At 39.0% G+C, this 16,525-nt stretch overlaps 1 protein-coding gene across 2 annotated transcripts in view; it reads left to right on the top strand.

Annotated features, from left to right (window-relative positions):
* Positions 1 to 16,525, top strand: part of PDS5A (PDS5 cohesin associated factor A) — a 159,414-nt gene that overhangs the window by 72,075 nt on the left and 70,814 nt on the right. For both annotated transcript variants that reach the window (XM_002814687.5, XM_054553455.2), the window contains exons 11-15: positions 424 to 575; positions 2,151 to 2,264; positions 4,088 to 4,169; positions 5,773 to 5,821; positions 6,067 to 6,206. In XM_002814687.5, the coding sequence (XP_002814733.3) occupies positions 424 to 575; positions 2,151 to 2,264; positions 4,088 to 4,169; positions 5,773 to 5,821; positions 6,067 to 6,206 (537 nt within the window). The remainder of the gene's footprint in view (positions 1 to 423; positions 576 to 2,150; positions 2,265 to 4,087; positions 4,170 to 5,772; positions 5,822 to 6,066; positions 6,207 to 16,525) is intronic.

Genomic DNA, 16,525 nt, shown 5'->3' with positions numbered 1-16,525 from the left:
ACGCCTGTAATCCCAGCACTTTGGGGGGCCGAGGCGGGTGGATCACGAGGTCAGGAGATCGAGACCATCCTGGCTAACAGGGTGAAACCCCGTCTCTACTGAAAATGCAAAAAATTAGCCGGGTGTGCAGGCGCCTGTAGTCCCAGCTACTTGGGAGGCTGAGGCAGGAGAATGGCGTGAACCTGGGAGGCGGAGTTTGCAGTGAGCCAAGATCCTGCCACTGCACTCCAGCCTGGGCAACAGAGTGAGACTCCATCTCAAAAAGAAATCAAATTGTTTGTAAAGCCTCTTTTGAAGAGAAATAGTGTGCCAGTTTATAAAGGCACACATAAGACTGTACAACCTAATGAAGTCAAGGCAGTCTTTGGAGATTAGTACAGAGTTTTGTTATCTTGCTCATCTAATAAATTTTATGCTTTTTAGTGGCGAGTAAGAAAAGAAGCTATGATGGGTCTGGCTCAGCTTTATAAGAAATACTGTCTTCATGGTGAAGCAGGAAAGGAAGCTGCAGAGAAAGTCAGCTGGATAAAGGACAAACTTCTGCATATTTATTATCAGAACAGCATTGACGACAAGTGAGTTTAATATGTTGGTAGAATGGTTGAGTATAAAACTACTTTTTACTTAAAAAATGTCTATTTAATGTTTTAGTAATTTCTTATTTTTACGTATTTACTTCATAAATAAAATTAAGTTTATTCAACTTGATTAATCATTTATTTCTAAGTTTAGAGATAACTTTTTACATATTTTTATATACTGTGTTTAAACAAGACTCTGTCCACGATTATAAGGTAGCCTTATAATATGAAATAGGCATGGACTTTGGAGTTAGAGACCAAATGTTCACTCTGCCCTTTATTAGATGTGTATTCTTACACAGGTTCATTAACGTCTTGTGCACTTCAGTTTTATATAAAAAGGAAAAATAATAGTGCCTTTCCTACAGGATTATCATGTAGATTAAATAAAATAATGAATGTAAAGCATCCTAGCCCAATGTGTGGCAAGAGAGCACTATTGAGTTAACTACTAGTTACTTTCCTTTTTACACCACTACCAGTAGAGGAATTACTAAGTTGTTTTCATTTTCTGAATATTACTTATAATTCTATATTGGATCGTACAAATGATACTTGGTGTGTGCAGAATAGTTTCCATTGTTTTGTTTAATTAAACTAACTTCTTTGGCATCACTGGATATGTATTTCATTTGTTAATTAAGAGACCTTGTATATTCTTAATCCAGTGATATTAAATAATAGAAGCAAGAAGATACAAACAATAGGTACTAGCAAGAAGGATATTCCAATATTGGTAAGGAATTTAGATTATGGAGAGAACAATAATCAGATGTACACAGGAAAAACTACATTTTCTGGAAGTAATATGAAGGGGGGGTCCCCCTGTTTTTAACTATGTGACAGCATGGGAAATGGGCTGAACTGTAATCAGAGGAAATTAATGAGTTTCTTGAGAATTAGCTCTACCGCGGATCATAGCTTTATATGGCGTTAATGAATTTGCTTTTGTTCTAGACTGCTGAAGAAGAATAGGCGGAACAGCCTAGCACCCTGTGTTTAGGAATAACATTTAAACCTTCTAGAACAAATGTTTCGTACTGACAAATTATAAAGCCACAGACAGTAACCGTGTCTCTAAAGTTAAACTGTACTGAAAGTTTTCCAAGAAGGAAGTCATTATAAACTGATATCTTCCATTGTATGTGCACACATAGCTATTATCTTGATATGGTATCCTGGCATAAGATGGTTAAACTTAAAATGTTGGCTGGGTGCGGTGCCTCATGCCCCTAATCCCAGCACTTCGGGACCCTAAGGTGGGTGGATTGCCTGAGCCCAGGAGGTCCAGATCAGCCTTGGCAACATAGGGACACCTTGTCTCTACAAAAAATATAAAAATTAGCCGGGCATGGTGGCACGCGCCTGTAGTCCTAGCTACTGGAGAGGCTGAGGTGGGAGAATCACTTGAACCTGCGAGGCAGAGGTTGCACTGAGCCGAGGTCGCACCACTGTACTCCAGCCTGGGTGACAGAGCAAGACCCTGTCTCCAAAAAAAAAAAAAAAATTGCTTCTTAAAAATAGAATAATTGTGTCACTTAGGTTTTTTTTGTTGTTGTTATTTCCTAGACTGTTGGTAGAGAAAATCTTTGCTCAGTATCTTGTCCCCCACAACCTGGAAACAGAAGAGAGAATGAAATGCTTATATTACTTATATGCTAGTTTGGATCCAAATGCTGTAAAGTAAGTTACTTTTCAAATAACTGCTGTATTTCCTAAGGATTTCATAAAATTACTTCATCTTATCTAATTAATTACTATTGATTGGATTGTTGCTGCTTCTATAGTTGAATCAAGGACCTCAGGTAAATATTTATAGACAAAATATTATGATTTATGTTCAGGTTATTCTTATATGTGTAGGCGTGTTTGGCAGCCAGGTCAGTAGTAGGATGGTTTCAGGTGTTCAAATAAATGACCACGTCAAAATACCTGTGGCTAGTGTCTAAAACTACTGGTGCTTTATCCTTCCAGACTAAATATTAGCCTAATAACTGAATACTGATTCTTTGTTGGGTGAACATATTCAGATCTTCTCTGTGTAGGATGGCCATATGATTGATGGTCCCACTGGATTATTTTCAGACTGAAAGGGATCACTATTGATATTTTTACTGAGATAACCAGCATAATCAAACTGTCCCAGGCCAACTAGGATGTGTGGTCATTTCACTTTAATAGATTTTTTTTTAAAGTAAATGTTACAATATATACATATATTATGTTGTACATCATAGTATATGTAATTTTTGTCAAAAATACACAAAGTAAATGAGTGATGTCATTAAGAATTCTGATCTGAGGATGGAAGGATCTTTTCAGCCTAGAAGCTTGACCATCCTGGGCAACGTAGTGAGACTGTCTTAAAAAAGAGAGAGAATTTTGAGTTAGGAATTTGACAGTTTGCCATTGTGGCTTCTTCAAGTGTTCCTGCATTATTAAATTAAGACTGCATTTTTAGGCCAGACGTGGTGGCTAACCCCTGTAATCCCAGCACTTTGGGAGGCCGGGGCAGGCAGATAGTTTGAGGTTAGGAGTTCGAGACCAGCCTGGCCAACATGGTGAAACCCCATCTCTACTAAAAATACAAAAATATTAGTTGGGCATGGTGGTGCATGCCTGTAATCCCAGCTACTAGGGAGGCTGAGGCCAGAGAATTGCTTGAACCCAGGAGGCAGATGTTGCAGTGAGCCGAGATTATCCCATTGTACTCCAGCCTGGGCAACAGAGTGAGGCTTGTCTCAAAAAAAGAAAAGAAAAAAAGACTGTCATTTTGGCAGAAATTCTATTAAGATAGTGTTGTATCATGGTTACTAATCCCTTTCCTTGCTTAAGGTTTTGATGTTTGTTTACATTTCAAAATATCTGACAAAGAGTGCTTAGAGATGAGTAATTTCTCAGAGGTCATCTGGGCACCTGGAAATATGGATGGGATTTCTGAGAGAAGAAAATTTGTGTTCCTGGAGAGAGAAAAGTTTAGAATAAACACAGTAATGTAAATTTGGCATCTTGAATCTGCATCATTTTTGATACTTCATTTTTCAAAATAGTCTATAGTGCTTCATGTATATGCCTTAGCCTTTTTAATAAGGTCTTCATGATTTGATCTGTGTCTGTGGAATGCTCCGGCTTCCTTATGCTCCACACACATGCCCTGTGCTCCAAGCATATACATGTTTTTCAGTTTGTTGTATGTCCCTTGCATTTTGAGATTTTCTTTCCTTGTACCAGAACTTTCTAGCTACCTGTATTTAGTACATCTTTCAATCTCTGTATTACCTATTAATCTTTCTAAACCTCTCAAATATTTTCTCTCATAAGATGGCTTATATTTACCATTTGTACTAAATTGTTTTAAATCCTAATAAATATATTTCGCGGTATTTAAACTTTTAGTTAGATGTAGAAGAATGGTGTATATACAGCATGCAACAAGAAAGGTTGTAAAGCTGAATAATTTCCGGTATTGTTATGTAATGTGTGTTTTCATATTCATAACTTTACAGAGCTCTCAACGAAATGTGGAAGTGTCAGAACATGCTTCGGAGCCATGTACGCGAACTATTGGATTTGCACAAGCAGCCTACAGTAGGTTCACAATTTGTTTAAATTCATAGTTTATTACAGTCACTGTTCAGATTTTCTGTAGTTCTACGTAATGAAACAAGGAAAAAGTATCTCAGTTGTTTTACTTTTCAAATGTCAGTTAAATATAATTTCTGTAGTTGTCCAAGCTAAATTTCCATTTAAAATAAATATAACAAACTCTTATTTTCTAGTGTGAGCAAAGAAATGGTGTTTTCTAGTTTATATAAAGTTCTCAGACATTAAGAGTTTATATATAGTTAATCAATTTTCAAATAATTAGAATTAAATTTTGAGATAAAATTACATTAGACATCATATTTCTTTTTCACTGCATGATTCATGGTCTCTCAGTATAGAGTGAATATCAGATATCAATCCTATAAATATGCCAATGGCAAACTAAAAAAGAAATGCTGTTAAATTTTTGCAAGGTGGGGGAAAAAAACTTTACATTTTTAAGTGTGTTCACTAGAATAGGTGTTCTTAACCAGGGGACCATATCAACAGACCCCTCAAGGACACATGGATGCTGGAACAGGGGCGGGCAAACTTTTTTTTTTTTTTTTTTAAATAAATACGCAGGATCTTACTCTGTTGCCCAGGCTGTCGCATAGTGGCACGATCACAGCTCACTGCAGCCTCGATGTCCCTGGGCTGAGGTGATCCTCCCACCTCAGACTTCTGAATAGCTGGGACTACGGGTGTTCTCCACCCTACCCAGCTAGGTTTTGTATGTTTTTTGTAGAGGTGAGTTTTCACCATGTTGCCCAGGCTGGTCTCAAAATCCTGGGCTCATGCAGTCCGCCTGCCTAGGCCTCCCAGATTTTTAGGATTACAGGTGTGAGATGCTGCACCTAGCCTGGCAAACTTTGAAAATAAATCAACAGATAGCAAAAACATATTTTGCAAGGCATAGAGTCTGTGGTCAGATATTCAACCCTGCCTTTGCAAAATTAGTCATACACGATAAGTAAATGAATGGACATGACTATATTCCATCGAAACTACTAACAAAAACAGGTAGCTCATGGGGGCATAGTTTTCTAACTTTTGAACTAAATTATTCAAATTTAGTATAAATTTAAACTAATAATAAAGTAATGCTTTATGGGATACAGGAAAGGGAAGTACGTTTTAGAAAGGAGGTTTTCCTGAAGGTATTTAAGTAATGGGCCACAAAGTAGCTAACAGAACTCTTGCAGAAAAAAAAGTTTCTCCTCTTTATATTTTTAGTTAATTTTTTGTGGCATGTAGTTTCATAGTAATTCTGATAGGATAAGTTTATATGTTGATTGCTTCATTGATCTTTTTTCAATCTTCTGGCAATGTAAGTTTCCTGTGAAAGTTGTATACTTGTGGGTTTTTAAGTACCTTCCTCCCAACATCTCCTTTCCTTCCATTTGTCTTAATAGTTGCTACTACGTAATTCTTTGTTGTTAGTTTAGTGTATATATGTGGTAAAACCATTTTCCATTGAGCAGACTACGATGAACTTTTTTTTTTTAGCGTCATGAAAAATGTACAGTAATGAGTATTGATTTTTGTTACGGAAATTTGTTAACACATATGACTAGTTGTTCTTTTTTTCTGTTTTAAATTTCAGTCAGAGGCTAACTGTTCTGCCATGTTTGGAAAACTGATGACCATAGCAAGTGAGTATGTTTATTTACTCACTAAACATATAGTAAACGTAAATGCAGACAAAGTATTTACCCAGTGGGACTATTGATTTAATGTTAAGTAAAAGAGAACAATCTTTATCTTAATTTTGTTTCTAAGAACCAGTTAGGCTGATTTTCTTTTAGTGGCTCCACAATATTTTCATGGTACCTGTTTTTAGCTTAGAATAGTTTTTTTTTTTTCCTTCTCTAATATTGATTCTCTTTTAATTTTACAGAGAATTTGCCTGACCCCGGGAAAGCACAAGATTTTGTGAAGAAATTTAACCAGGTTCTTGGCGATGATGAGAAACTTCGGTCTCAGTTGGAGTTATTAATTAGCCCAACCTGTTCTTGCAAACAAGCAGATATTTGTGTGGTTAGTAAATCATACTTTACACTTTTTCTCTAGCTTTACTTACAGAAATATGTATTTCATTAAAGCCTGTTTTACATACAGTGATTTGTGTAAATGTAACAATATTGTGAGCTCTGAATTACTTTGGAGTATATCTGTTGTCAAGTTAATTCTCTATTTACAATTTACTGTCAGCCACATTCCAGGAAAATAACTAAAGAACTAAGCCAGGGTGATTGGTCTTAGGAATTTTACAAGATAAAGTACTTTGTACTTAGTAGACATTCATTGAGTAATTGATAAGTATTTTCTGAATGCTTGTGTGCATGTGCATTTTCTTCTTTCATGTATTAGAATGGAAATAATTGTTGTCAATAAATTAGTAGTAGTAACATTACCATATATCTGGTTTCATTTACAGATAAAGTAAATTCTTATCTAGACTTTTGTCTTCATTCTACTCTTGAACTCATTTCATATAAAACCAATGTTCTTAAAGCTATCAGGAGGGAAAACTTATGCATTCATTTATTCAGGTTTTTGTTTTTTTTTTCCTGAGATAGTCTTGCTTTTGTCACCCAGGCTGGAGTACAGTGGCACAATCATAGTTCACTACAGCCTTAAAGTCCTGTGCTCATGTGATCCTGTACCCCAGCCTTCTGAATAGTTAGAACTATTGGCACACGCATCCACACCCAGCTGTTTTTAAATTTTTTGTAGGCCGTGCACATTGGCTCACACCTGTAATCCCAGCACTTTGGGAGTCCAAGGCGTGTGGATTACCTGAGGTTGGGAGTTCAAGACCAGCCTAGCCAACATGGTGAAACCCCATCTCTACTAAAAATACAGAAATTTGCCAGGTGTGGTGGTACATGCCTGTAATCGGAGCTACTCAGGAGGCTGAGACAGGAGAATTGCTTGAACTCAGGAGGTGGAGGTTGTAGTGAGCCGAGATCATGCCACTGCACACCAGCCTGGGTGACAGAATGAGACTGTCTCAAGAAAAGGAAAAAATAAAAATTTTTGTCTCTATATTGCCCAGGGTGGTCTCAAACTCCTTCAAGTGATCTTCTTACCTCACTGCAACCTCCACCTCCTGGGTTCAGACGATTCTTGTGCCTCAGCCTTCCGAGTAGCTGAGATTACAGGCATGCGCCATCACATCTGGCTAATTTTTTGTGTTACTAGCAGAGATGGGTTTTCACCATGTTGGCCAGGCTGATCTTGAACTCCCTACCTCAGGTGATCCACCCACCTCGGCCTCCCGGAGTGCTGGGGTTACAGGCATGAGCCACACACCCAAGCAAAAGATTCTTGATGTATCTAAAATGGTATACTGCATAACAACATTTTGGCCAAAGATAAGACCACATATATTTTGGGAGTCCCATAATATTATAACAGAACTCAGGTTGATGGGTGTAGCAAACTACTGTGACACATGTATACCTATGTAACAAACTTGCACATTCTGCACATGTATCCCATAACTTAAAGTATTAAAAAAAAAAAAGATTATAACGGAACTGAAGGATTCCTATCACCTAGTGACATCTTGGTGATCCTGACCCGGCGTAGGCCTAGGCTAATGTGTGTGGTTGTATCTTAGTTTTGCACAAAAAAAAGTTTTAAAACTTTTTTTTTTTTTTTTTTTAAACAGGGTTTTGCTCTGTCACCCAGACTGGAGTGCAGTGATGTTATCATGGCCCACTGCATCCTCAGCCTCCTGGGTTCACGTGATCCTCTCCCTTCAATCTCCTGAGTAGCTGGGACTGTAGGCACATGCCACCATGCCCAGCTAATTTTTTATTTTTTGTAGAGACAGGGTTTCTCCATGTTGTCCACGCTGGTCTGGAACTCCTGAGCTCAAGAAACCTACCTGCCTCAGCCCCACAAAGTATTGGGATTACAGGTGTGAGCCACCACATGCAGCCAAAAAAATTTTTAATAGGAAGAAGCTAGTAGAATAAGGATATAAGGAAAGAAACCATTTTGTGTACAGCTGTACACAAAATGTGTTTTAAGCTAAGTGTTACTACAAAAGAGTCAAAAAGCTAAAAAAAAAAAAAAAAAAAAAAAAAAAGATCAGTACATTGGCTCACACCTGTAATCCCAGCACTTTGGGAGGCCTAGGCAGGAGAATCACTTGAAGCCAGGAGTTTGAGACCAACCTGGGCAATATATCAAGACCCCCGCCTCTACAAAACATTAAAGAAAACTAGCTACACATGATGGCGCACACCTGTAGTCCTGACTATTCCAGAGGCCGAGATGGGAGGATCACTTGAGCCCAGGATTTTAAGCCTACAGTGAGCTATGGTCACAACACTGCATTCCAGCCTGGGTGACTGAACAAGATCCTGTCTCCAAAAATTTTTTTAAAAGCTAAAAAAAAAACTGGGCCAGGTGCAGTGGCTCACACCTGTAATCCCAGCACTTTGGGAGGCTGAGGTTGGCAGATCACGAGGTCGGGAGATCGAGACCATCCTGGCTAACGCGGTGAGACCCCGTCTCTACTAAAAATACAAAAAAAAAAAAAAATTAGCTGAGCATGGTGGCGGGCGCCTATAGTCCCAGCTACTCTGGAGGCAAAGGCAGGAGAATGGTGTGAACCTGGGAGGCGGAGCTTGTAGTGAGCTGAGATCATGCCACTGTACTCCAGCCTGGGCGACAGAGCGAGACTGTCTCAAAAACAAACAAGCAAACAAAAACAAACCCTTGAAGTTCATCAAGTAAAAATATGACAAAAAGCTAAGGATAATTTATCATTGAAGAAAGAAAAAATGTTTAATTAAATTTAGTGCTGCCTAAGTGTACAGTGTTTATACAGTCTACAGTAGTGTACCGTAATGTCCTATTTCTTCACATTCACTCACCACTTACTCACTGACTTACCCAGATCAACTTCCAGTCCTGTAAGCTTCATTTATGGTAAGTGCTCTATATGTAGGTGTACTGTTTTTTATCTTTTATATGGCATTTTTATTTTATGGTTTATATTGTGTTTTTATCTTTTATATTTTTACCCTATGGTTAGGTAATGTTTAAATACAGAAATGCCACTGTGTTACAGTTCCCTACAGTATTTATCATAGTAACATGCTGTACAATTTTGTAGCATAGAAGTAGTACGCTATACCATTTAGGGTTGTGTGCATGCACTCTGAGGTTCACATGATGAAATTGCCTTAACAACACATTTCTTTTTTTTTTTTTTTTTTGAGATGGAGTCTCACTGTCACCCAGGCTGCGGTGGCACTATCTCGGCTCGCTGCAGGCTCCGCCCCCTGGGGTTCACGCCATTCTCTTGCCTCAGCCTCCCGAGTAGCTGGGACTACAGGCACCCGCCACCTCGCCCGGCTAATTTTTTGTATTTTTAGTAGAGACACGGTTTCACCGTGTTAGCCAGGATAGTCTCGATCCCCTGACCTCGTGATCCACCCACCTTGGCCTCCCAAAGTGCTGGGATTACAGGTGTGAGCCACCGTGCCCGGCCAACAACACATTTCTCAAAATCTGTCTCCACCATTGAGTGATGGATAATTCTTTGTGTGTGTGGGCGGGGGGAGGGTATGTATTTCTCCGTATAAGGGCCCTGCACTGCCCTATTGGATTTAAATAAATAATCTTTCTCACAATGTTACACATAAACGTCAAGTACTATGCTTGGGACCGGGCTTATAGAGACAAATAAGAGAAACGTAATTTCAATTACATACGTCTAACTTTGTTCTAGAAGGGATTAGAGTTGATAGTTTTAAAATAACTTATAAAGGATAAGGACTATAATAGATGTATATGCAAAGAGGTCTAGCTGCATAGAACAAGTATCTTTTATTCAGCATAGAGATCTGAATACCATTACAAATACCAATAATTAGGAGGACATGGGGAGGAAAATCAATTTAGGGAAGAGAAGAGTGGGCTTGTCTCTCAGGGCTAGGAATATGGATGTGCCAAATGCCCAGACTACCTCAACCTTTGCACTTCTTTTTAAAATTTTATTTACTTAATTATTTTTTTCTTTTTTTTGAGATAGGGTCTTGCTCTGTCACCCAGGCTGGAGTGTAATGACACAATCTCAGCTCACTGTAACCTCTGCATCTAGGGCTCAAATGATCCTCCTGCCTCAGCCTCCCAAGTAGCTGGGACTACAGGCATGCGCCATCATGCCTGACTAATTTTTGTATTTTTAGTAGAGACGAGATTTCACCATGTTGCCCAGGCTGGTGTTGAACTCTTGGACTCAAGTGATCCTACCCACCTTGGCCTCCCAAAGTAGTGGGATTATAGGCATGATCCACCATGCCCAGTAAGCTTTGTATTTCTGAGCTGAGTAATTTGCTGACAACGCTTAGAAGTTTCATTGACTTCTTTGGCATTTAGAATTCTAGTTCCAGAGTACTGTGTCCTGCAGAGAATCTACTGTTATAATTAGATCAGACAATGAAATAGCTTGAAAAGGCTGGGTGCGGTGACTCACTGTTGTAATCCCAACACTGTGAATGCAACAGCCACACAGTATAGCCAATCAGTGCTCTTGATATTAGGAACCAGTGAGGTAGAAATGAATACTGCACTTGCAGTGGTAAGAGCATGAGTTCATTATACCTTCTTTCCTAGCTCTTATATTAGCATTGTGTGACTTGAGTATGTTATTTAACTATATGTTCTTATATGTAAAGTGGGACTTAGAATACCCGTTAGGCACACATGAAAACAACCTCTGTTAGAGTACCTCTGTGAGTTTGTCCTTTCCCCTATGGGCTACTGAATATTATTTACATATTTCCTCTAATATCCCCATTCCTCTTCTGATGTAGAAGAATAAAGAACAATATGCAAATGTAAAATTTAGTTTCTCTCATTCTGTGTAGCTTGCATTCCATCCTTGAGAGTTCCTTCTCTGTACCCTAATGTGTGTTTATCACTACCTCCTTATTTTCATAAATTAAAATCATATCTCACTTCTCAAGAGGTAGATATTACTTGGTATGAGAGTTAGTAGGCATAGAAATCTAATATTTTCTTCCCTCTTTGTCCAAGTTCCATTTCTGAAAAATCTTAGCAAAAATACTTTGAGCAAAGATTATCAAAAGAGACGTGTATTTGTTTGTGGGGTGGGGGATATAATGAATGAGAGTGAGCGGTGGAATTGAAATGTGATATATAGATTTACTTTCCCTTTAGAATTCAGGTTTTAGGTTTCTATACCTTGACCCTAGAGAAGGACAACATACTTGCCATAGCTTCAGCTGTGCATCCTAGTTTATGCTCCATTGCCCCCCCTATGAGAGTGGTCCCCAAATTTTAATATTTTCCAGGAAGCTTGTTTATTCAGAATTTAATGAAACAGTCCTCGGTTTGAATATCAGCTATATCGTTTACTACCAATATGACCTTTAGTAAGTTACTCAGTATTTTCAAGCCTCCTTATTCATTTTCTTCACCTATAAATATTGTCAACCTCATAGGATTTTTAAAAGAATAATGTAAAATGAAATTTTATATGTGGCCTAATGCAGGGCCCCCTGCACTGCCTGCAGGGTTTCAGTAAATGGTCATTTTTGTAGGTCTTACCCTTACAAAGAGTAGGGATCTTTTAAAATAGGTATGATGTAGCATCATGAATCTCTCCATCTTTTAACCAAGTCTCAACATGAGTGATTTATGGACTACACTTAAAAACCCTCCTCTACCTAGTTACCTGCATATGCATTGTATCTTCAGAAGTCCAAATATCTTTTCTTGATCAAGCACACACTGTTATATCATGAATTAAATAAATTGTATAATACATGATTTCTCATGGAGCTTGCAGAATAAGTGACAGAGGCTGACAAATATTTCCATTGAATTGTGTGCTTTGGTAAAATAAAGGAGCATTACTCATTCCAGGCAGGGGTGGAAATAGGTCCAGGAATGGCTTATTCTAAAATAAGTGACTCCTAAGTTGAGTCTTAAAGGATGAATAGGAATTAGACCATTGTGTGAAGAATGACTGCTATATTTTCAGTTTGGCTGATTGGATATCAGAGGAGATGCTTTAGGGAAGAAGATAGCGTCTTTGCAGTTGTGTTCGGAAGTGTTGGGATTCAGGCCTGGTTCTGTATATTAGCACAATTACATCACTTGGAGGAGGTAGAGAAGAAATGAAAGAGAAGTCAAATCTGAGAATGGCCTCTGTCTCTCTCTTTTTGTGTGTGTGTGTGTGTTTAGACAGCGTCTCACCGTGTTGCCCAGTCTGTGGAGTACAGTGGTGTGATCAGAGCTCATTACAGCCTTGACCTCCTGGGCTCAAGTGATCCTCCAAGCTCAGCCTCCCAAGTAGCTAGGACTACAGATGTGTGCCAGCATGCCCAGCTAATTTTTTGATTTTTTGTAGAAATGAGATCTCACTGTGTTGCCCCGGCTGGTCTCATACTGCTGAGCTCAAGTGATCCTCCTGCCTCAGCCCTGTTTCCGTTTAGTTATATCTTTTTATAATTCAATGAGTGTAATGCACATGTCATTGTAATATGAACATTAAAACTTTGGAAGTTGCCTTTTTTTTTTTTTTTTGAGACAGAGTCACTCTTGTTGCCCAGGCTGGAGTGCAGTGGTGTGATCTCAGCGCACTGCAACCTCTCCGTCCCAGGTTCAAGCAATTTTCCTGCCTCAGCCTCCTGAATAGCTGAGATTACAGGCGCCTACCACCACACCCAGCTAATTTTTTTGTAGTTTTAGTAGAGATGGGGCTTCACCATGTTGGCCAGGCTGTCTCGAACTCCTGATCTCAGGCCATCTGCCTGCCTCGGCCTCCCAAAGTGCTGGGATTACAGGCGTGAGCCATCGCCCCTGGCCGGAAGTTGCTTCTTGTAAGAAACCGCTATATCCTTATCCAGATTACTGATTCCAGCTGCAACAAATATTGATATTAAATTTCCTTCGAATTTATTTTCAGTAGCCATGATAACAGTAATTGTGCCACAAGGATAATTAGTGTGCACATGAAAGAATACCTTTTTAAAACAAGATTTGGTTTTGGTTTTGGTTTTTTTTCAAGATGGAATCTTGCTCTGTCACCCAGGCTGGAATGCAGTGGTGGGATCTCGGCTAACTGCAACCTCCACCTCCTAGGTTCAAGTGATTCTCGTGCCTCAGCCTCCTGAGTGGCTAGGATTACAGGCATGCATCACCACGCTCGGCTAATTTTTGTGTTTTTAGGAGATGGGGTTTCACCCTGTTGGTTGGTCTTGCACTACTGACCCCAAAGTGCTGGGATTACAGGCATGAACTATGTGACCGGACTAAAACAATTTTTTTTCTAATTATCAAAAGAAAAAGATGTACAAAGAGGAAAGGGGTAAAATATAGACAGTGTTTTTTAAGCTCTTTCAGTATTTTATTTTAAAAATCTGATTGATAAATTATAAGCATATTGAAAATAAAGCTTAATCTTTTTGATATTTGAGTACTTAAACAATGTATGCAATTAATAAATATATACTAGTAGTAGTATTAATACACATTGCTACCATAGATTTGATCAGAAATTTCCAAAACATTGTCATGCATACAGACAACTATCTGGTTTTGTTTTGAAACTTTCTGCCAACCGTCCTTTCCTAAAAGGTAAAGTATTGTTATGAGCGATTACCTCAATGTAAGATTGTTACGTGAGAATACAAAAATGTCACTTTAAAAACTATTTATCTAGTATTAGCGTTTATATACGTAGGTGTATTTCTGATACTGTATTTAAATGATTGTGCATTCTTCTTTTTCCCTGAGCACTTTTAAAATTCTTTCTGTGTTTACGTATCATAATTGCCTTTTCTAATGCCTACTTCTTTGATTTATTAGTGACCTTTTCTAAGGCACTGGTAATACAGTTTGCCTAGCAGTTTTCCAGTAGTCATATTGTTGTTAGATAATCTGTGACATACTTTTCTTAGGTTAAAGCAACCTAACTGTACTAGAGGGGAAAATAATCCCCTTTTAGGGATATTTCCTCCCATAAGATTTCTAAAGACAGTATAGTATTTAAACTCAGATTTAAAATGTGAACCTGTAGTTTACAGGAAAGTATGTAAGGGATTAACCACTGAATATTTTTCTTTTCTCTAATGCTGAAATATTGCTTAGCTAATTACAGCTTGTTACAATGAGTTAGACATCTGCTAATGACTAAGAAATTTCCTTCAGAATCTCAGTCCTTTGGACTTAGACTATTAACAAATATATATGATGTCGAATTTAATGTAACCTTTGTAATTTATATTAAGATATAACTGAGTTTATAATAGAAATCTTTTCTCCCTTTTCTCCTTTGTTCTGAACATCTTTCACTAAAATATATTTTATGAGAAAATCTTATAAATAGAATGATATAATTTGTTATTGCTTTGTAGTTTAGAACGCATATTTAATGTTCATTATCTCCTCAGCTAAGATACCTATTTATGCATTTTTATGATTAAAAGCCTTGTTCTTAAATTTCTTTCCCAAGTGTCCAGCACATTATAAATTTAACTCTGTCTTTGGAGGAGTCAGTCTCCATAATTACTAAGTCCTCATCTTCAGAAACTTCCAGCAAGAATGTCTTTCTTGGTAGGAACATTTGATCTAATACCATAATCTTTATTTATTTATTTATTTATTTTTGACACAGCATCTCACTCTGTCGCTCAGGCTGGAGTGCAGTGGCGTGATCTCGGCTCACTGCAACCTCCACCTCCTGGGTTCAAGCGATTCAGCTGCCTCAGTCTCCCCAGTAGCTGGGACTACAGGCATGTATCACCACGCCTGACTAATTTTTTAATATTTTTAGTAGAGATGGGGTTTCACCATGTTGGTCAGGTTGGTCTCAAAACTCCTGACCTCAAATGATCCGTCACCTCGGCCTCCCAAAGTGCTGGGATTATAGGCATGAGCCACTGCGCCCGGCCTAATACCATAATCTTTGAGCTTAAATGGCTAGTTAACTTTTTTTTTGTTTTTCGCTTTTTTTTTTTGGGACAGGGTCTGTGCAGCTGTGCAATCTCAGTGATCCCCCCCACCTCAGCTTCCTGAGTAGCTGGGACCCCAGGCATGCGCCATCACACCTGGCTAATTTTTTGTATTTTTTGGTAGAAACAGGGTTTTGCCATGTTTTCCAGACTGGTCTCAAACTCTTGAGCTCAGGCAATCCACCTGCCTTGGCCTCCCAAAGTGCTTTGATTACAGGCATGAGCCGCTGCTCTTATAAATAAAATTCTAGGAGTACACAGAGTTCTCATTTATCCTCCACTTATGTTCTTCCAGAACTGAAAAATTTTGCAAGTATTTATATATCTACGAATATGTTTTTCTTTTTGTTTCTTTTGTGACGGAGTTGCTCTTGTTGCCCAGGCTGGAGTGCAGTGGCACGATCTCAGCTCACCGCAGCCTCCGCCTCCCAGGTTCAAGCAGTTCTCCTGCCTCAGCCTCCCGAGTAGCTGGGATTACAGGCATGCACCACCAAGCCCGGCTAATTTTGTATTTTTAATAGAGACGGGGTTTCTCCATGTTGGTCAGGCTGGTCTCGAACTCCTGACCTCAGGTGATCCGCCCGCCTCAGCCTTCCAAAGTGCTGGGATTACAGGCATGAGCCACCCGCGCCTGGCCTGAATATGTATTTTTTAAGAAACAAATTAACTGGCCAAACACAGTGGCTTATGCCTATAATCCCAGCATTTTGGGAGGCCGAGGCAGGTGGATCACCTGAGTTCGGGAGTTTGAGACCAGCCTGGCCAACATGACGAAACCCCGTGTCTACTTAAAATATAAAATTAGCCGGGCATGGTGGCGTGCACATTTAAACCCAGCTGCTATGGAGGCTGAGGCAGGAGAGTTGTTTGAACCCGGGAAGCGGAGGTTGCAGTGAGCCAAGATTGCACCATTGCATTCCAGCCTGAGTGACTGACAGAGCGAGACTCCGGCTCAAAAAAAAAAAAAAAAAAATTAACTGAAACAAAACACAATGTTCTGTCAAATTATGAAATAATTAAAACCAATAAAGCATACCCATAAAAGTACAAATTGTTTTTATTCTAAATTAGAGTATTAAAAAGGTTGCGATAGGCCAGGCATGTGGTGGCTCACGCCTGTAATCCCAGCACTTTGGGAGGCCAAGGCAGGTGGATCACTTGAGGTCAGGAGTTCAAGACCAGCCTGGCCAATATGGCGAAGCCCCGTCTCTACAAAAATACAAAAATTAGCTGGACATGGAGGCACGTGCCTGTAATCCCAGCTACTCTGGAGCCTGAGGCAGGAGAATCATTTGAACCCAGGAGGTGGAGGTTGCAGTGAGCCAAGATCGTGCCACTGCACTCTAGCCT

Source organism: Pongo abelii, chromosome 3 (assembly GCF_028885655.2).
Source record: "Pongo abelii isolate AG06213 chromosome 3, NHGRI_mPonAbe1-v2.0_pri, whole genome shotgun sequence".
Lineage (NCBI taxonomy): Eukaryota > Metazoa > Chordata > Mammalia > Primates > Hominidae > Pongo > Pongo abelii.
The sequence above is the reverse complement of the archived record's forward strand: the minus strand, read 5'-3'. Positions and strand labels throughout refer to the sequence as shown.